A 22678-nucleotide genomic window follows, 5' to 3' on the forward strand; every position below is an offset into this window, starting at 1 on the left:
TACATTTTCACTGATAACAGTTTCTATGGCTATAGTTTGATTATGGCTATACAATCATAAGATGCCCAGTGTTGTTAGGATTATTTTGGTCTAAAATCGCATTTTGCCCAAAAATGCACTGAGGGCCTTTTGGCTTTGACCCCTCGATATATTATACATGTTATGTATAATCATAATTTAGTATTGTTTCATGGTGAAATATGATTGCCCATTTCTACCCTGTAATACAATGTATAACTGCATATAAATTGTATAATTGCAATTTTAACCGATTTGTTTTTCTTTTTGTGTCTCAATTACAGGGGGTTATATAATCAAGGGTACCAGTGCCAAAGTAAGTACATCTTCTCAATACATAATGTTTACAAAACTGTAGTTTTCATTCCCTATCAGCTGACTTTGACATCAGGCATGATAGCAATCATACTATTACAAATTATGTTGTGAATTTTAGCTCAAATGATTTGCAAATTGCAACCTTTGCTGGGTTTTAAGCTGCAGCTAGATCACCAAAGGTTTTGTGCATCTGTATTTATTGGACTAATACTTGAACTCCGAAACCTTTCATTCATTGATGTCACTATCAGCTGTATGATAGAAAATTAATTTCTTTCAGTGTTGTGGGAACCTACAGACAGTTATACTTGATTCATTTTACCTTGACAGTGGCGAGGGTCCTTTCGAATGTTCCAATGAGTCAAATAGGGCCCAAACTTACGCTAGATTGAACATGATAATGCGATTGATTTTCTTAAGCCCGATCCTGACTCCACTTTGCAGCGCGATGCGATGCTGCGATGCTTTTCAAACATCTCAGCATCGCGCGATGAAATTAAAATGTTCATTTTAATTTCATCGCGCGATGTTGCGATGTTTTAAAAGCATGTAGGTCTGCATCTCCTTTTAAGGTCATTCTACCGACCTTGATTTTCCAGCAGCCAATCGCAAACGTGCATGAACGATCAGTTGGTCAGCATAGATATTGAATAAAATTGAATCCCATCACATCATTTCAAAGCCACACCTTTTTTGAAATACTGGTTACCAGCAAATTAACATGCATGTAGTATAATTCAGTCTTATTCACATCAGAAGAAGTCTTGATGTGTTGTATACTCTTCAATTGAAACATCAGTCTGACAATTTTGTAGTGTTCAGATATTCATGTGGACATACATTTTTGTATCTACATTGTCTACCATTGCTGTCCACAAAGAAAAAAATATAAATTAATGCGGTTTAATTGGAATGTGAGGCGCTTGTGATTATGGTTATTTTATTAACATCTGAGCTTGATTTGAACCAATGACGTGGAATGTCAGCGAAGTACTTAAAGTAATATCATAAACCTTACATTGGGTTGACACCTATGTCAAACCACGAAATATGCAAAAATAAAACCACTGCAAAAATTTCAGCTTATACAGTACTGGGGAAAATAGTTAATTCTGGAGCATAATTTGAGCTGTCTGGATAAAAGGCATCATAATCAAAGGGGGCTGCATTTTAAAGTAATCTCAGACTCCTTTCTATAGAAACGTGTGGAATGCAACAATAGAAGTTTATCAAAGAATTTTCATTGTTTGTTTTCATTCTGAATTAGATTTAGATTTATATTAAATAATTAAAATTGGCTATGATATCATAACTTCCATAATTATCAAGAATCTTTTCTTCTTGTTAACTTTTCAGTATGTACCTTGGTAGTACACAAGAGATGTCATGAACATGTGGTGACCAAATGCCCAGGCACAAATACTGGCAAAGCAGGAAAGGCTACCGAAGAGGTATGTGTAAGTGCTGCATCAATGTATTTGTACTATTCTGAAAGTACCCAGTATTCCTAATAGGGGAGACCAGGAGTGTCCACGGCGCCCTTAGGGCAAGTCCACCCACCACATGTTTCTGATCATGTGTCTGCTTAGAAAGTACCATGATGATGTAATTAGCTGGCATACATCACAGCTAAGTACTCAAGTTATCAAAGCAGTCTGAGACATCTCGCCACAGAAATTATTGTTAGAAAACACAAATTTTGTTTAGTTTACTTTACTACATTGCCATTTGTATGGCCTACAGTCCTGAGATAGTGGTCGTATGTAGCCAAGACATACTGCTTCCACATGGGCTACAGGTAAATTAAGTAATTCGAACACTGCAAACGCTAGTGGCACCGTGATAAACGCACACGCACATAGCATGGTACAGAAGAAAGCATATAATGTGCCTTACATTGCGTACATGCTTAGTAAGCTACATGGACGCAACACACATGTTCCAGTTTGGCCAAGAAATACTTAATTTTACCTGTAGTCAGGTCCCTCCTATAACTAACCTTAAAATTAACATTGCTAGGCTAATCAGAAAAAAATAGAGTGAACACTCCCCAGTCTCCCCAACAGGGTGTCTCAATAAAAACACTACTCAACTTTGTGAAACCTGTTTTGTCCGGTTTAGTTATAGTTTTTGAATTTTGACTAACTTTGAGAAATTTTCACCAAAAATGGTCAAAAAGTGCTAAATTTTGCCCAAAAATCATAAAAGCCTGATTTTCACCCAAATTTTAAATATTTTTGGTGAAGTTGATCAAAATTTTTAAAAAATAAAAAAACAGGTCCTATATAAATTATTTTTATCTAGTTTTTTAAAAATTAATGAATTTTTTTTACACAAGAATTTTTTGTTATGTGGTCCGATCTGTTTTGGGTGATTTTGTCCAAAAATGAGCATTTTTGTCCAAATTTGGCCTCGGAGATGAATCATCAAGTCTTTGCCATTCTAAATACTTTTATATACTTTAGACCATAAATTTAGTAATTATGAGGCCCAAAAGATGATTGAAGCAAAATGAGCCAAAATCAAACTTGTCTATGATATTGATATTCTGCACTGAATGATGTATTGAGTTTGTTGTGTTCATGATTGAATCAACTTTGTTCTGGGACAGTGCATCATACCATCATAGAGGAACTTCAGCATAAACATTTCATCTTGGATTTGAACCATGAAACAAACAGGAAGCGAGTTGTACTGCGCAATTTTCACCTCAGTTGTTTAACTTTTTTTTTGCATTGAAACTTTGCTTCTGATAAATGACCCCCTTTTGAAAAAAAATCCATGCCTTGGTGAACTTGGGAGTAATTAATTTGTCATTAAATATAAAAAAAAAACCTATGATTTTTGATATAATTATAATGACTTATTAGAAATGAGTAAATGACATTTTTTTAGAGTTTTATTGATATTTTTCATGCAAAAAAAGTGGTAGAACCTTCAGTAGAGGTTATGTGGTATGTGATACTTGTTGTGTGGCCTCTGCATTGGAGGGAAGAAGCTCAACTTTTTTTTTGGCCCCACGTATATGTGGGGCTTATGTTATCATCCAGATGGTTGTTTGTTTGTTCCTTGTTTGTTTCTTTTGTTTGTCCGGGCGGAAGCAAATTCATTAATCCACTCTCCAGCTTAAACGCTATCACCGATCAACTTCATTATTATGTTTTCAGGGTTATTAGGAGTTAAGAAAACCTAATAATGATAATATTGATAAAGCTTATTTAGCATGATACCATAACATATCGGATTAAGTCATACAAATATCGAACTCGCTGTTAATTGGCTCGTCCGATATTTTTATGACTCATCCGATATGTTATGGTATCATGCTCAGCCATCCAATATTATATCAAACTTGGTATGGAGATAGGGTATGGTGGCCTCATGTGCTGTATAGTTTTGTGTTGCATTATTTGCATATTTATGGATATTAATGAGCTCATTAGCATATTTTGCCTACATTGTCCTTAATCCACTCTGCAGCACAAAGGCAATCACAGATCAATTTCAAACTTGGTACGGTGATAGTATATGGTTGCCTCATGTGCTGTATACTTTATGTTATTTGCATATTTATGAATATTAATGAGCTTATTTGCATATTTGGCCTACATTGTCATTAATCCACTCTGCAGCTTTAACGCAATCACCGATCAACTTCAAACTTGGTACGGTGATAGGATATGGTGGCCTGATGTGTTGAATAGTTTTGTGTCATTTTATTTTTATATTTATGAATATTAATGAGCTCATTTGCATATTTTGCCTTCATTTCCATTAATCCACTCTCCAGCTTAAACGCAATCACCGATCAACTTCATTATTATGTTTTCAGGGTTATTAGGAGTAAAGAAAACCTAATAATGATAATATTGGATGGCTTATTTCGCATGATACCATAACATATCGGATCAGGGTTCGCGCCAGATCGCGTCTTCGCGTCCATGACGCTTTTTTTGAGCGCCGGACGCATTAATTTTGAAATTATCAAACCTTCTGCGTCCGACCGGACGCAATAAATTTCAATGTCAGTCTTCATAATGCAAGAAAGATCCCTGAAATTCGCCAATTGATCATCAAACTAAATACAGTATTCTCCGTTATATGCAAATTATATTATGCAAATTACGTGTGTTCATGGATCTCATACTCAAAACTTAATGCCAGACAACTATGACATCATAGAAGTAGCAATGTTTATATGGGCGTATATAGTTCAGTGGTGAGACGAAAATATCGTGTGTCCTGCCCTGCGTGACAATCATCCAAAATTATACAAGATTTTCAGGATTACATAGATTCCTCACATTATTTAATGCTTCAGCTAGTGAATTTGTAAGTTTCCTCTACTCAAAAATGTAGAACTTCTCTTGATTACTGAAGGAAAATTTGCATTAGAAAGGGCACATGATAATCAGCTTAAGAAGTTAGGGTGCGAATTTTGAACCACATTCGCCTGCAACACTGCAATTGCATAACGTTGCCTGACTTGCCTCTACCGGCGCAGATAGTAAAATTTGACTGTTTCACATCATCTAGTAAATTTCCATCCCAATGACAAAATTACCCAGTAATAAGCTTAACAAATGTTACAGTTTCCATGCATGGGTGGCCATGTGGTAATTATTGTCACAAAATTTTTCAAAACATGATCAGTCACAAAATAACTCCTTGTTTCTTTAATTCTTTATTGTTCGTCTTCAGTACTCTTCTTAATGTGTTCATATATCACATTACCCAAAATTTGGGACCCCGAAAAAGTTACCCCGGACCCCGAAATTTTTGGAAATGGGGGTTGAAGGGGTCCAATGGACCCCGTAAATTTTGACCCAGCGCTAACCCTGTATCGGATTCGTCATACAAATATCGAACTCGCCGTTGGCTCGTCCGATATTTTTATGACTCATCTGATATGTTATGGTATCATGCTCAGCCATCCAATATTATATCAAACTTGGTATTGTGATAGTATTAATTACGAACCGCGTAATTCTAGTTTTCATTGAAGCCTTACTCTTTCTTACTCTATTATAGCCGACACAACAAGTAGGTACACAGAGGTTCAACATCAATGTGCCTCACCGCTTTGAATTGCACAGCTTCAGAAGACCTACATTTTGTGACCATTGTGGTTCACTACTATACGGTTTATTGAAGCAGGGACTTCAATGTGCAGGTAAGATCATAAGCCACAGCTTTTCTTACTAATGTAACTTTTAATTATCTTGCTTTACATTATAGCCGACAGACAAGACAAAGAGGTTCACCATCAATGTGCCTCACCGCTTTGAATTGCACAGCTACCGAAGACCTACAGTTTGTTGCCATTGTGGTTCGCTACTGTATGGTTTAACAAAGCAGGGTCTTCAATGTACAGGTAAGAAACGAGAAGTGGTTCACATTATGTGTGAGTATTAACATAATGGATTTTAACCCTGTCACACATCATTCATTTCATTTCATTTCATCCAACTGTGGAGCAGGCGGCTACAAAGTTTCTCCAAGCACCGTGATCAATAGCTGGTGAGGAAAAAGCATCTGGTTATGTTGGTATCCCTTAACAGCCTTGTCACCATGGTCTCCTTTTTCCATGTTATGGAACATAATTGCATATCTTCTACAGTTAGTCCTTCACTGGCATTCTCAGGGCAAAGTTGACACTGCCTTACTAGGTTGTCAGCTCATCATAGATCTTGCTCACACAGTCAAGGCGCTTAATGTTGAATATAATCCGGTTGCATAATGTGGCCAATGGATGGATCTTATTTTCCATGTCACCAGATATCATCCCAGATTCACAGCCATATAAAAGCACTGTTACATAGATGGTGTTGAAAAGCCTGATTTTGGTTGCAAGGTGCTGTAACTTTACAAAGTGGTCAAAGCAAGTCGCTGGTTAGGTCGCTGGTACTAGCAGACACCGTTGATGTCAGCTATTTTAAGTTGGATACATGCTTGATAGGCTCTCCATACAATTGAAGTGTGGCTCATGGCTGTGGGTTGCAGTTGACCGACATGTACTCAAGTTTTGGATATGCTGATGATGAGATCTAGATGTCCTGATGGGTCTGCTGATCTGGTCAGTTGAGCCTGTGCTTGTGAGATGGAAGATGCAAACAAAGCGCATAATATTCAATAGATAAATATAGCACACCTGATTTGAACACGGGACTTCCGATTGACTTTAATCAGTGCCCTTCCAAATGAGCTAAATGATCAACTGGAAAAGACGGTATACTGCTACAATATAGTAATGATCCAGGGTTCTTGGTAAGGTCATTTTGTACTAACTGACTTACCCATCCTGATGATGGCCTGGGTCACGTAATGCTACCCAGCTTGTTCAGCGAATGATATGCCGATATTTCACGATGTGATTCAATTAGCCAATCAGAACCCCACTTCCATGTTGACGTTGTACACATGCTAAAATTGGCAAAGAGTGCATAAGGATGCTGATGGAATGGTTTACTGCTACCAACGTACTGAATCCCAGTGTACAGTATCCACTGGAAAGCAACAAAGAGCTCTACAGAGACCTTCCAAGACTCTCAGAGAAGATCCGAGAAAGAAGGATATGTGTTGGTGGACACTGCTTCAGGAGTAAGAGTGAACCTGTCACCAATTGGCCACCGAAACATGGAACAAAAAACCCTGGTAGACTGTCCCTTAGGGCTCATATTGAAATACCCTACCACGTTTTCACACAGAAAGCAGGCGGGATGCCCCTCGCTAAGCGCGTGCGTCAGGCAAGCTTGGTCATAAAGCGGATGGATTATATGCATCAGTGATACACCCTGCCCAGGATTTTAACAAAAGAAGGCTAGCACAGGAAAGTAGCAGGATGGCGCACACCTTCCTGTGTAAGGGAATTTCAATATGAGCCCTTACATATGTAGATGTACTCAAGCAGGACACTGGACTGGAAGCATCTGATGTGGGAATTATGATGGAGGGGAGGATACAGAAAGCTGTGGTGGTTTGGGAAAACCACCTGAAATATGCAAGTAAAACAAGCAACTGATTTTTTAAAAAAAAGATGTTAATGAGACAACTATTTTATAGGTGATATTTTTGTTGATTTCCTGAATCTGACCTCATTGGTAATGTCTATAGCAGTACCATGAGAAAATTTGTTTGCCCCTATTTACCCTCTAACAAGATATTTTTGTACAATATTATGTCTAGGGCGGCATTCATATCAATGTTGTTCCTGGAAACATCTTGCACAAGATGCAGAGGATTTATCAATTTATCTTTTTCAAAGAGTTTAGACTGTGTAATGACTTGGGAATTTGACCCATATTGAATTGTCAGAATGAGGAACAAAAATGCTGTACCTCCAGAATACATCTGTGATAGCCTGAAATAAATGGTTATTTGGTGTCTTTACAGTATTGCAACATTTTGTGCATTGCAGACAATTGAGAAACAATACCAACCTCACCCTGCTCCCTGCGCGCACCAATAGGTTTGCTAGGTAGGAGTCCAGTCCCTTACTTTGTCGGGTTATTAAACAGTAACGCATCATAACTCTGCCTCCTCTCCAGCATTGCCTTACTGTTGGTCTTGTTTCTTCTTGGCTGCCTTGTGTTCTGATATTGTATATTTTTATTTGATATCTTGTTATATATAATGCTAATCTTATCATAGTATTTTGCTTATATTTTGTTTGTGTATAAATGTAATTTGGCCTCAATTTTGTGCAAATAAAATAAAATCGTATCATATCATATCGTATCATATCATATCATATCATTATATGTGTACATCCATATCAAAAGGGTGCACTTGTTGGCTTGCTGCATGTGTCTGATTTTACATAATAGCTAGGAATAAATACCAGACTCATCCAAAGTGGAGGTCACTTCAAATCATCCCCAAGGAATGTTCTTTGTATTCCTAAACCTTGTGACTTTGGGGATGATTTGAAATGACCTCCACTTGAGATGAGTCGAGTACTTATTCCTAGCTAATATGTAAAAAGAGATACATGTAGTAGCGGACAAGTGCATCATTTTGATATGGCTGTACACATCATATCATATCATGTATCATATCATATCATATCATGTATCATATCATATCATATCATATCATATCATATCATATATCATGTAGCATATGTATACTAAGAATCAAATTTTGACAGGCGTATGGTGAAATAATGAGGAGAAACTCTTATTTATTTCCCAGGCTTCATGAGCGATGCCAATAATGACAAAGTTATGACTCTTTATTATAACCTCTTTGGGAGGATTTCACTTTGAAACTGCAATTATTTCTGATATGAATTAATTTCTCAATCCCACTTACAGCTGCACAAACTGTAGCATTATTTTCTATTATGATATTATTTAGGGCAGAAGTTTTGGACACAATGACTGTTGATCACCCTGTATGATGCATTTGGAAAATGAACATTGACAATACAAAATTAGCTTGCATCTGAGACTAGGTAAATTGCAAATTGGCAGATAGTGCTAGAGGCTATTACATTCATGTGGTGTGATTTGATTTGATTGATTATAGTGAAAAAATATCATCAATAATGGCAAAAATTGGTGCATATCCTGCCAAAATAACCTAATAAATCTAATTGTTAATATGCAAAGTGTGTTTGAGGTATTTTCTCGCCTGAGGTGTTATATACGAAATGGTGAACACCTGTATATCCCATTTGACTTGCTAATATTATTTAGAATTCAGATGTCCAAGTTTAGCAGGAACAAGAACCATGATAACAATTTACAATAAAGTAGTGAGAACAATTGAATGACAAACTGGTACAAAAATTGCAAAGTAAAATAAACATTTATACATAAACTGTTTTGTACTCTTACAATATGCTGAATTTTTCATCTTGACAAAATCAAAAATTGTTTACTGACCAGACAGTTTCGACCATATTGGACAATGGCCATCTTCAGAGTGATGTATGTCAATCCAACTTCAGTACATCAATAGAAGTCCAGTCCCTTACTGTCCAGTCCCTTACTAGCCCTTACTGTCCAGTCCCTTACTGTCCAGTCAGGTACTGTCCAGTCCCTTTCTGTCCAGTCCCTTACTGTCCAGTCACTTACTGTCCAGTCACTTACTTCCAATCCCTTACTGTCCAGTCACTTACTGTCCAGTCCCTTACTGTCCAGTCACTAAATGTCCAGCCCCTTACTCTCCAGTCCCTTACTGTCCAGTCCCTTACTATCCAGTCCCTTAATGTCCAGTCCCTTACTGTCCAATCCCTTACTTTCCAGTCCCTTACTGTCCAGTCCCTTACTGTCCAGTCCCTTACCGTCCAGTCCCTTACTGTCCAGTCCCTTACCGTCCAGTCCCTTACTGTCCAGTCCCTTACCGTCCAGTCCCTTAATGTCCAGCCCCTTACTCTCCAGTCCCTTACTGTCCAGTCCCTTACTGTCCAGTCCCTTACCGTCCAGTCCCTTACTGTCCAGTCCCTTACCGTCCAGTCCCTTAGTCCCTTACCGTCCAGTCCCTTACCGTCCAGTCCCTTACCGTCCAGTCCCTTAATGTCCAGCCCTTACTCTCCAGTCCCTTACTGTCCAGTCCCTTACTGTCCAGTCCCTTACCGTTCAGTCCCTTACCGTTCAGTCCCTTACTGTCCAGTCCCTTACTGTCCAGTCCCTTAATGTCCAGCCCCTTACTCTCCAGTCCCTTACTGTCCAGTCCCTTACTGTCCAGTCCCTTACTGTCCAGTCCCTTACCGTCCAGTCCCTTACCGTCCAGTCCCTTACTAGCAGGTCAGTAAACAATTTTCAATTAGCCAATCAGAACCCCACTTCCATGTTGACGTTGTACACATGCTAAAATTGGCAAAGAGTGCATAAGGATGCTGATGGAATGGTTTACTGCTACCAACGTACTGAATCCCAGTGTACAGTATCCACTGGAAAGCAACAAAGAGCTCTACAGAGACCTTCCAAGACTCTCAGAGAAGATCCGAGAAAGAAGGATATGTGTTGGTGGACACTGCTTCAGGAGTAAGAGTGAACCTGTCACCAATTGGCCACCGAAACATGGAACAAAAAACCCTGGTAGACTGTCCCTTAGGGCTCATATTGAAATACCCTACCACGTTTTCACACAGAAAGAAGGCAGGATTCCCCTCGCTAAGCGCGTGCGTCAGGAAAGCTTGGTCATAAAACGGATGGATTATATGCATCAGTGATACACCCTGCCCAGGATTTTAACAAAAGAAGGCTAGCACAGGAAAGTAGCAGGATGGCGCACACCTTCCTGTGTAAGGGAATTTCAATATGAGCCCTTACATATGTAGATGTACTCAAGCAGGACACTGGACTGGAAGCATCTGATGTGGGAATTATGATGGAGGGGAGGATACAGAAAGCTGTGGTGGTTTGGGAAAACCACCTGAAATATGCAAGTAAAACAAGCAACTGATTTTTTAAAAAAAGATGTTAATGAGACAACTATTTTATAGGTGATATTTTTGTTGATTTCCTGAATCTGACCTCATTGGTAATGTCTATAGCAGTACCATGAGAAAATTTGTTTGCCCCTATTTACCCTCTAACAAGATATTTTTGTACAATATTATGTCTAGGGCGGCATTCATATCAATGTTGTTCCTGGAAACATCTTGCACAAGATGCAGAGGATTTATCAATTTATCTTTTTCAAAGAGTTTAGACTGTGTAATGACTTGGGAATTTGGCCCATATTGAATTGTCAGAATGAGGAACAAAATGCTGTACCTCCAGAATACATCTGTGATAGCCTGAAATAAATGGTTATTTGGTGTCTTTACAGTATTGCAACATTTTGTGCATTGCAGACAATTGAGAAACAATACCAACCTCACCCTGCTCCCTGCGCGCACCAATAGGTTTGCTAGGTAGGAGTCCAGTCCCTTACTTTGTCGGGTTATTAAACAGTAACGCATCATAACTCTGCCTCCTCTCCAGCATTGCCTTACTGTTGGTCTTGTTTCTTCTTGGCTGCCTTGTGTTCTGATATTGTATATTTTTATTTGATATCTTGTTATATATAATGCTAATCTTATCATAGTATTTTGCTTATATTTTGTTTGTGTATAAATGTAATTTGGCCTCAATTTTGTGCAAATAAAATAAAATCGTATCATATCATATCGTATCATATCATATCATATCATTATATGTGTACATCCATATCAAAAGGGTGCACTTGTTGGCTTGCTGCATGTGTCTGATTTTACATAATAGCTAGGAATAAATACCAGACTCATCAAAGTGGAGGTCACTTCAAATCATCCCCAAGGAATGTTCTTTGTATTCCTAAACCTTGTGACTTTGGGGATGATTTGAAATGACCTCCACTTGAGATGAGTCGAGTACTTATTCCTAGCTAATATGTAAAAAGAGATACATGTAGTAGCGGACAAGTGCATCATTTTGATATGGCTGTACACATCATATCATATCATGTATCATATCATATCATATCATGTATCATATCATATCATATCATATCATATCATATCATATATCATGTAGCATATGTATACTAAGAATCAAATTTTGACAGGCATATGGTGAAATAATGAGGAGAAACTCTTATTTATTTCCCAGGCTTCATGAGCGATGCCAATAATGACAAAGTTATGACTCTTTATTATAACCTCTTTGGGAGGATTTCACTTTGAAACTGCAATTATTTCTGATATGAATTAATTTCTCAATCCCACTTACAGCTGCACAAACTGTAGCATTATTTTCTATTATGATATTATTTAGGGCAGAAGTTTTGGACACAATGACTGTTGATCACCCTGTATGATGCATTTGGAAAATGAACATTGACAATACAAAATTAGCTTGCATCTGAGACTAGGTAAATTGCAAATTGGCAGATAGTGCTAGAGGCTATTACATTCATGTGGTGTGATTTGATTTGATTGATTATAGTGAAAAAATATCATCAATAATGGCAAAAATTGGTGCATATCCTGCCAAAATAACCTAATAAATCTAATTGTTAATATGCAAAGTGTGTTTGAGGTATTTTCTCGCCTGAGGTGTTATATCTGAAATGGTGAACACCTGTATATCCCATTTGACTTGCTAATATTATTTAGAATTCAGATGTCCAAGTTTAGCAGGAACAAGAACCATGATAACAATTTACAATAAAGTAGTGAGAACAATTGAATGACAAACTGGTACAAAATTGCAAAGTAAAATAAACATTTATACATAAACTGTTTTGTACTCTTACAATATGCTGAATTTTTCATCTTGACAAAATCAAAAATTGTTTACTGACCAGACAGTTTCGACCATATTGGACAATGGCCATCTTCAGAGTGATGTATGTCAATCCAACTTCAGTACATCAATAGAAGTCCAGTCCCTTACTGTCCAGTCCCTTACTAGCCCTTACTGTCCAGTCCCTTACTGTCCAGTCAGGTACTGTCCAGTCCCTTTCTGTCCAGTCCCTTACTGTCCAGTCACTTACTGTCCAGTCACTTACTTCCAATCCCTTACTGTCCAGTCACTTACTGTCCAGTCCCTTACTGTCCAGTCACTAAATGTCCAGTCCCTTACTCTCCAGTCCCTTACTGTCCAGTCCCTTACTATCCAGTCCCTTAATGTCCAGTCCCTTACTGTCCAATCCCTTACTTTCCAGTCCCTTACTGTCCAGTCCCTTACCGTCCAGTCCCTTACTGTCCAGTCCCTTACCGTCCAGTCCCTTACTGTCCAGTCCCTTACCGTCCAGTCCCTTAGGCCCTTCCTGTCCAGTCCCTTACTGTCCAGTCCCCTTACTGTCCAGTCCCTTACTGTCCAGTCCCTTACCGTCCAGTCCCTTACTGTCCAGTCCCTTACCGTCCAGTCCCTTACCGTCCAGTCCCTTACCGTCCAGTCCCTTAATGTCCAGCCCCTTACTCTCCAGTCCCTTACTGTCCAGTCCCTTACTGTCCAGTCCCTTACCGTTCAGTCCCTTACCGTTCAGTCCCTTACTGTCCAGTCCCTTACTGTCCAGTCCCTTAATGTCCAGCCCCTTACTCTCCAGTCCCTTACTGTCCAGTCCCTTACTGTCCAGTCCCTTACTGTCCAGTCCCTTACCGTCCAGTCCCTTACCGTCCAGTCCCTTACTAGCAGGTCAGTAAACAATTTTTGGTTTTGACAAGATTACATATTCAGTACGAGTTTCTACAAACCCAGTGAACCTCTTCATGATTATGTTTAGTATCATATAATTAATTTGAAATAGCACTGTCATTATCATCCCTTCTCTCCCACTTTGTTGATGGAAGTGTTGTATATAGATGTGATCTTATCACCAAGCCTGAAGCTTTCTTTTAGAGTTGGCTAACTTAGCCGGTTTATGGCAGACAGCACCATTTGATTTATGCCTTTATGGTAGTGGAGGGAAAACAATTATACAGTACAAGCAATGGTTGAAAATACAATTTAGAATAACAAAATAATTTAGATATTTATATGTAAAATATTTGAGCAGAAATAGGGCCATTGACCTGGAAGAATGTGTGTCCATCAGAGGTCATGTGTAAGACATGTAGAATGAATGGGCTATTCCATTCAAAATCCTCACTACCCCTGTTGAAGATTTAGGTAAAGTCTTCCACAGAGGGAGTATGAGCTTTGAATAGAATAGACAATTTCCATTTGAAAAACTCACCCCAGCCGAGGAAGCCATAATGCAGGGGGAGTATGGGTTTCAAAATGATTAGCCTTGACCAGTTACATTTGAAAAACATACTTTCCTTGTGGAAGATATTTCCCAAATCTTCCACAGAGGTAGTGTAAAATTCAAGTGAAATAGCCCAATGAGGGTGTCAGAAGTGGATGTGCATGTGTATGAAGATCCAAGTTAGAATCAGGTAATTCAAGTAAAGCAAATTTCTTTTAAATGTAGTGAGCAATTTAATTTAGGGAGAGATTAAATTTCTGAAAACAATTGGTGCAGAATAGTGGACATAATAAACAGATATTATTGCTTCACAGAGAAAGAAAAGTTGCAATCTGTAATTAATCACAATCATTGGGAAAGGAGTGTTCATTTCAGTTACTTTCTTAGAAATCATAGAAATCTGCAATGAACGATGGAGGCTCAAATTATCGGCACAGATTGTGTTAGGCCATTTTGCAGGTTTCATGTGTTTTCTTTAGCCAAATAAAAACCAATGATGCACATTGATACCCTTCAAACGGCTTCATTTCATGTTGAGGTAAATTTCAACTGGTCACACAACTAAGAAAAATTTGACTTACTCAAACTAGCTTCATTTCAGTCTTATTATCATTAGATCAAATGAAGACAACAGCTGACATGGGCAAGGTCGGATGTAAAGTGAATTTACGGCAAAGCATCCAGATTTATTTTGTAATCATATTTTTTATAATTACAAGTAGACCCCAGAATGTTTTTTCTTTTAATATACTAGCGAGCCTTTTGATCCCCAGGTATGCTTCCCCGGACCTCAAGCTTCAGAGACTAGCACTACGCATTGCTGTACGTCGTATTTACATTCACCCACTACATGATGTCAAATGTTTTTAAGTCGACTGTCGCATACAGACTTTAGTTGAGTCACAAGGATAAAAGTAATGTAAAAGCTACTAGCTCTGCATACAAATCAATAGAAATATATTGAGCGCTGTCTTCTGTTACTTGCCAAAGTGGTACGTCAAAAAAAGAATACTTTTCACAATGTTAATGCTCGTTTCCATGTGAATTTGTAATGGGCTGTTCCAAGGGAAATCGACACCCCCTATGGGGGACACATCATTAATCTTCCACACAGGGAATGTGTATATGCAGTATGGGGTTACCTGAATGGGTGATTCCATTTGAAACTTACACCCCCTGTGTGAGCGATTAAGGTAATGTCTTCCATAGGGGGGTGTATGGATTTCAAGTGGAGTATATTGTAGATTTGCCACTTTGAAGTACAGTGCAGTGATGTGTATTTGAGACCTGCAGATTGCACAATTAGCTTGCACTTGCCTGAAATTGTCTCTGACAAAGAATGGACTGAGGAATGTCCTTGCATCCACTCCTGGCTACGAAGGTTGATACTAAAATGTAAGATGGTAAGGGTTCTGCACCTTATTTATAGAGCTGGATGATGCTAAATGGTTAATGGAGTGTCTTGGGCTGCTGAAAATAACACAGTTTACTGTTGTTTACTGCTAACTTGATATGAAAACAGAGAAAATCTGTTCCAACTGACCAGCAGGGAACCAAAGGATGGATCCTTTGCTTTACTCGATTGTCACTCAGAACGCTTTTACCTACGCACTCGTGCTCGCGCTTTCATCATGTTTTAAATGTTTCCATAGTGTATGCCACAACACTATACTGTCACCTGATGAAAGGAGAGGCCCAAAAATTTGTATTAAAATTTCTTTTTCAACATTAAATTACTGTGCATGTTTGTTTTATACATTAAATGTTTTTTTCTATTTTTTACAGCTTACTGTTGAGTGGATTGCTCTTGTTTTCTCAGTAGTAATAAGCAGAGTACAACTGAAGCAACAAAATACATTCCTCCATGACAAAGTGTTTTATAGCATGTATATTGTGTCCTATACTTCCTCATTGAGTTTGATTTAACTGTAGAACTGAGAACTGGTGGCCAACGCATACCATATCCCTGTATACATCATTGTTACTAATTAAGATATTTTGTTGATGTGTTCCGATTTTTGCTCTCCTTCAAACACAGCTTGTAAAACCAACATCCATAAGAGATGTCAATCCAACGTAGCACCTGGTTGTGGAATAAATAAAAAGAAACTGGCCGATATACTGAGAGAAATACACGGGTCCACGCCCGATAAGCTGATCAACTCTGGAAGAAGGAAAAAGGTAAATGGAAACAAAGGAAGTCTCAGAAGTACTAAACTAGACTTTCTTCCGCTTTTTTTTATTCCTCTCAATTTCAATACAGCCTGTAAAGTGAATATCCACAAACGATGTCAAAGCAATGTAGCGAATAGTTGCGGCGTTGATCAAAAGAAAATGGCCGAGATGCTATCATTAATAGGCGTTAAAAGCGATGAGCTATCACAAACAAGCGGGGAAGAAGAAAAAAGGTACAAGTGTGGTGTTATTGTGGCTACCCTATGCATCATAATCCCGTCATCATCTGTAGATTATCCTACCCCGGTGTGGTGGTGTAGTGCTGGCATGCAATTGTTGTTTGTTTTTGTTATTATTTCTTTGGTCAGACTTGCTTTAGATTTTGTATTCCAGTTTTTACAGCTTCCTTGTTCTTGACCCGTGTTTTTGAAGTGGAAATAAAAATGACAATCACAAAGGGGCATTTCTCCGTCGGCAAACTTTTTTGAAACTGTTACTTATCAAGATGAGGCAGAATTGTGTTCTTTGAAATGGTGTATTGTGATGCTAACAACAATGGTTGACACAATGGTCTGAGAGATAATACAGCATGACTTACATTCCATTGTGTTATTAACACTCTGCATTAAAATCAAAGCATCAAGCCTTAGATTATGATTACAAAAAGGTTATCAATAAATGCAGTCACAAAACCAATTTTAAAATCACTGATTAGGCCAAATCAAAATTTGTTTTGCACTTACAGCTCGGAAATGGAGTCGGTATATTGTTATGAAAAAAAAATGTATATTTTGCCATAGACAATATTAAATGTTCCCCGTAAAATATGATGCTAAACCAATTTATCAGACTTTTGTGGTACAAATTGAAAATAGGAAAAACATTTTACAAATTTTATACTCAAAATATGAAAATTTATATATGAAAAAAAAAAAGCATGTGACTTTAGATTTTCAGATTTTGGGGTCGGAAAAAGGCAATGCAATTTTCTCTGTTTTTATCCTCATCCTGAAATGCACCTTAAAATCGATGCCTGTTTTTATTCCACTTGTAGTTATAATTAGTTTGTTTTTATTCCCTTGATTGTTAACATTAGTCCTAGCTAATTCTGCATGTTTTAGGAAGTGGCTATGAAAAATTAGACCCTCGGTTTTTTTGGACGTTGAATAGACTTCATGTGGGAAGAGTGTACTTTTCAGTATTGGCATTTTTAGATTCAATTTTTGTTCATAATAGGGATCAATGATAGAAAAATAGCAAAAGAGAAAAACAGATCTTGTTCAAATGTGGAAAGAAATATGAAAAGATGAACCAAAAATTAGGACTCCTTGTTGGTAATTTGGATCACCAAATGAACTATTCCAGTTGAAATCCATACACCCCTATGGAATACATGACCTTAATCTTCCACACACAGGGTGTGAATCTCAGATGGAGTCACCCATTCAGGTAACCCCATTTAAAATGCACACTCCCTGTATGTGTGGAAGATTAAGTTCATGTCTTGCATAGTGGGTGTATGTATTTCAACTGGAATTGCCCAATCTGTTAGGCTATTGAATGATGAAGAGAATAGAAAAGAAGATCTGCATGTCTCATTATCCACAATACCAGAACTCTCATAGTTTGATCAGCTCGTAACACGTAACATCAATTGCGATATGTTTTGTTTACATCGGAATCCTTTGGCTATCTGGGAGACCGGGGTTCAGGGGTTGGAGACCTTTTCTTTTGGCGTGACGGGCAAAATGCTGAGGTGATTTTCGAGTGCATTAGGAAGCTCAGGGTTGGATGTACGGGACTATGTGGTAGGCCAGGGTTCAAAGGGTTAAATAATAATTTGTGATACTTCTGGTGAGTTACAAGAAAGTTCTTAGAATAAAATTCTTAAAATAAAATATATTAATATTAATCTGCGATGTTATAAGGCCTGGCAATTACGAGCTGATCAAACTATAGTGAGTTTTATGTTGATGTGATTCAATTAAAAAAGTCGGGTATCTGATACTACAAGATGCTTTGATTAAAGCCAGATATCCGGCTAATCGAGGGCAATGTTGCCAAATAACCAATGCAAATTGTGTTAGCTCATGTTTGACCAACGTTGCAGGAGACACAAGGTCATTGGTAATGCCTCGACTTGTTTCTTTCCTTTTTTCTCATTGGCATTGATTCTGTACTAGTACGCTGTTAACCTCCTTGCCATGAACAAGTCAAGTCAGCGAGCGTGTTGTGTCTTCTGTGGGCATTCTTGAGAATTACACACTGAAATTGGATGATAAATGAGCGGAGTATCACATGGGGCGCTAGTGACGAAATGTCAAGACCAATATGACAAATGAATACTTTTTTTAGAATGAGAGATAAGAGAAAAGCCATATACACTATGGACCACAATGGTCTCATCCCAATGGCATAGTCTAATAACCTCAATTAAACAATCATAGTGCAAAATTTGACCTCAAGTTGCAGAGTACAAGTTTTTGTACCCAAATTGTCAAAGGTCATTCAATGAATGTACAAATGTATTGGGGTTAAAGAACTGTGCGATGATAGATGAGAATGTTTTGGATCCTAGTGATAGCTGGTGACTTAGTGATGGTAGAAATCTTGCTCTATGAGCACTGAAAAGGTTGTCTATTATTCAAGCGCGCAATGTGGTGCAACCAAACATTACTTTGTGATTTTTATTCATTGGCATTGAAATTAACAGTTGAACATCACTTTCCATTAGTGTATTTTTTGGATTAAAAATAACAAAAGTGGTTTTTTTTAATGGATGGCACAAATGGCGTTTTAGTTGGGAATTGTTTGAAGCAGCTTCCAAAACGATATTCTTCAGAATTTTTATTTCTTATTATATCTAATTTCATTTTTTGTTTTGAAATAGAAGGGTTGCTAGTTCTTTAGTTTGACGCTTCTTTAGTATGACGCTTTCCTACTTTCATTAAGGGAAGGGGTATGAACGTTTGGACAGTATTTATTGTGGGACATTAGAGCACATCAGACATATCGAATTGCATTCTGAATTCGAAGAATGTCCTGATGATATCAAATAATTTTGATTTTTTGAAATTAGCAATGTAATACACATTTTATGGCAAATCATTAAAATTTATATTTTGATATTTAACAGTACTTGAAGTAAACTTTATAAATCTGATGATTTATACTTAAAGTGTATGTAGGTGGGATGAAAAGCCGACCATCAATTGAAAATTTTGACCTTTCGTATTGAAGATATGTATTTTTTTTCCAAAAAAACCAAAAAAAATTAGGTCTTTTTGGGGAAAATATCCATATCTTCAATATAAAAGGTCAAAATTTTCAATTGATCGTCGGCTTTTCCTCCCAGCTACATACACTTTAAGAATATATCATTAGATTCATAAAATTTATTTCGAGGACTGTTATATATCAAAATTTGAAAAATATCAAATTTTAATAATTTGTCATAAAATTTGTATTATATCGTGAATTTCAAAAATGAAAATTATTTGATATCAGAAAGACATGCTTCAGTATTCAGAATGCAATTTGATACGTCTGAGGTGCTCTCATGTCCCACAAAAAATACTGTCGAAACGCCATAAACGCTCATTCTAGATCCCTTCAAGTTCATGAAATAAAAATGGATCAAAACAATCTTGTTGTATATATATATTGAAGATGTTTTCTATCAGATATTTTTTGGATTAAAATCACCTCAAATGGTCAGCATCGCCTTAAGTGTAAATGTGCTAGTAGGCATTTAAGCCGGTAACAAGCATAATTGACTGACTGCATGCTAGTGTTTTGCTTTTAAATATTATTTTACATAGTAGAGGAATCAGAAAGTTATGCAAGGAATACAAGGGTTTATGATCAGAGAAATTCTCTTAGCATATTGGTCAGCTGTGGTCACATGCTGAAAATACGGAGGGTTTGCTATTACCGTATGAAACTAACATAACCATAGTGCATCTTGTCTTGAGAGTAACACCATGTTGGATTTTGCAGTGGCAGATTCGAATAATTTCCATTACACGGTTGTGTTGCCAGTGTACAGATAAATCGCCCTTGTGCATATGTGTATACGTCCGGGGGATTATAGCGTGCACGATTCAAATCTGCGACTGCGAAATCCAACATGGCATTACTTAACAGGAGACACACTATATGTTTAAATGTGATACAAATTTAATCCAATTTATACCCCTAATCATTTTACTATATGAACATGTAACTTTCAAATTTTTTTGGAGTGGGAATGTAAACCCATTGATCAATTAGAAGAGCAAGGAGCACTAGTGCTGTTATTATGTTATGTTTACATTTTAGTCAAGAACTGAAACCTAGTTTTCCTTGTGTAAAACCCTGTATTAAATCATTTTTCAATTAATAGCCACTTTTAGAATATACAACTTGTGCAGTGGGGTGTGCCATGTGTGTTTTGTGCATGTGTGTGTGGTTTCCAGACCTTGATTGACCGGATTTTGTCCTATGAGGCAAAGTAGTTTGTTTAGTGTGATGCTTGAATACTTTTTTTTTTCAATTAGTTTCGGTAAAACAAATTGTCTATACACTTCCATTTTTAGCCTGTTTGTATCTTCTATAAAGTTTTTTTTTGATTGTGTATCGCCTGTGCAATGCTATTTGCTACAGTTGTGATGTTGTATAATGTAGTTAGCAGTGGAGGCGCCAGGATTTTTATCGGGGGGGCATTGAGGGGCAAAGTGAATTTCAGGGGGGCAAAATCAACAAATTTTGCGCCAAAATTGCTGCAAGAAGTGGAAATTTTAAGTAATTTTGGGTTTTTACTTGGGGAAAAATTTGCCCCCATGTTCCCTCTTGGCGCCGCCACTGGTAGTTAGTGATAATGCGTATTGTGAGGCAGTGTATCGAACCTGGTTTGTTGATGGATACAAGTGTATGTTTGTTTTCAGTCCTCTTTACAGGATAGTTATCCTCAATCTGATATGGTATCAGGGGTAAATATCTTTTTAGTGGATGATATCGTTTTCTCTCTTTCTCTCTCTCTCTCTCTCTCTCTCTCTCAGTCAGTTAGCCATCATTATCGGTAGCTTTTAATGATTACATCAATTTTGTTATTAAATCTAATTTTTGAAAATGGGAAGGGGGGAGTATCATAATTCTCATGGTCATTATTGTTGTTGTGTAGCTTCATGTCGTTCTGTACTATATTCTTTCATAACATGAATGAAAACCAGCACTTCATACAATAGACCATGTTATAGCCACAATAGCCTTGCTTGTCATATTCATCTATTTTGAAACAATATTTATTTGATAAGAGAAAACTTCATGGAATTCATTTGAAGTAGTTTCCAAGAAATTATATCACTCATATATATTCCATTTGAGAATGAAACCATTAAAAGCACTGGAAAGAAAAACAAATCCATGCATATATTTTTGCACATTAATCAAAACACACATCAAAGAGTTATAGGGCTGTTCCGGTTGAAATCCGTACACCCCTTATGGAAAACTTGGACTTTATCTCCCACAGAGGGGGTGTAGACTTCAAATGGAGTCATAGTAACCCAATTTGAAATTCACACAGACTCTCTGTGTCGGAGATTAAGGTGGTATATGAGGATATTTCTGGAAATCAGAAAATGCTCTGAGCATGTTTTCAATAGATCAGTTGAGTAAGGTAAAGTATACTGATCAATATGCCCTTTGTTTGAAGCATATAGCGGACATACGGTGTTCATAATACATCAATTTATATTTTCTTATTTTATTGTTTTTATCAATAATCAATGTAGTTCATGAGCTAAAATGACTGTAAAGGCTTATCAACATGTAATTTTGCTAAAAATCCAAGCATAAATGTTCAGGTACTTTTTATTTTGAATACTTTTGCCTTGAAACTTGGTGTTTCTAATATATTCGAATGTATTATATAGTGAACCCGGCCCTCTAATTTGCATAATTGCATAATTAATGAGCTAATTTGCATTAGAACTTATTAGAAACACTTTGACCAAGTTCTAAGGCAAAAGTATGCAAAATAAAAGTACCCTGAACATTTATGCATAGATTTTTAGCAAAATATTGGCAAAAATTACATATTAATGAGCTTCCCTAGTCATTTTAGCTCATTAACTTGATTGATTATTGATAAAAACAAAAAGATACACAAGCAAATATAAATTGATATATTTTGAAAACTGTATGTCCGATTTGCTTCAAACAAAAGGCATATTGAAAAGAATGCCTTGCTTTACTCAACTAAAATGCCTCAAATACCACATTAAAGGTCATGTTGACCACAGGAGTGTATGGATTTTAACTGGAATAGCCCACGGGTCTTCTTCCCTTAGCCTACAGTGCACTATTCCAGAGGGTACTTCCATCAGTGGGTAATATACTCATGTCCAAATGTGTCTCATATTTGAATGTTGGGTTTTATGCATTGTGTTAAAACTCGTGCACGGATATGATTTAATCAGAGCCAGATATAAAAATACCAGTTTGCGTCTTGACGATCAAC

General features: G+C 37.3%; 1 protein-coding gene across 1 annotated transcript in view; it reads left to right on the plus strand.

Annotated features, from left to right (window-relative positions):
- Positions 1–22678, plus strand: part of LOC140153549 (protein kinase C epsilon type-like) — a 133524-nt gene that overhangs the window by 86496 nt on the left and 24350 nt on the right. Inside the window, 4 exon segments of the mRNA XM_072176328.1 lie at positions 303–334; positions 1693–1793; positions 5368–5509; positions 16040–16182. Coding sequence (XP_072032429.1) covers positions 303–334; positions 1693–1793; positions 5368–5509; positions 16040–16182 — 418 coding nt within the window.

This window comes from Amphiura filiformis, chromosome 5, assembly GCF_039555335.1.
Source record: "Amphiura filiformis chromosome 5, Afil_fr2py, whole genome shotgun sequence".
Taxonomy (NCBI): Eukaryota; Metazoa; Echinodermata; class Ophiuroidea; order Amphilepidida; family Amphiuridae; genus Amphiura; species Amphiura filiformis.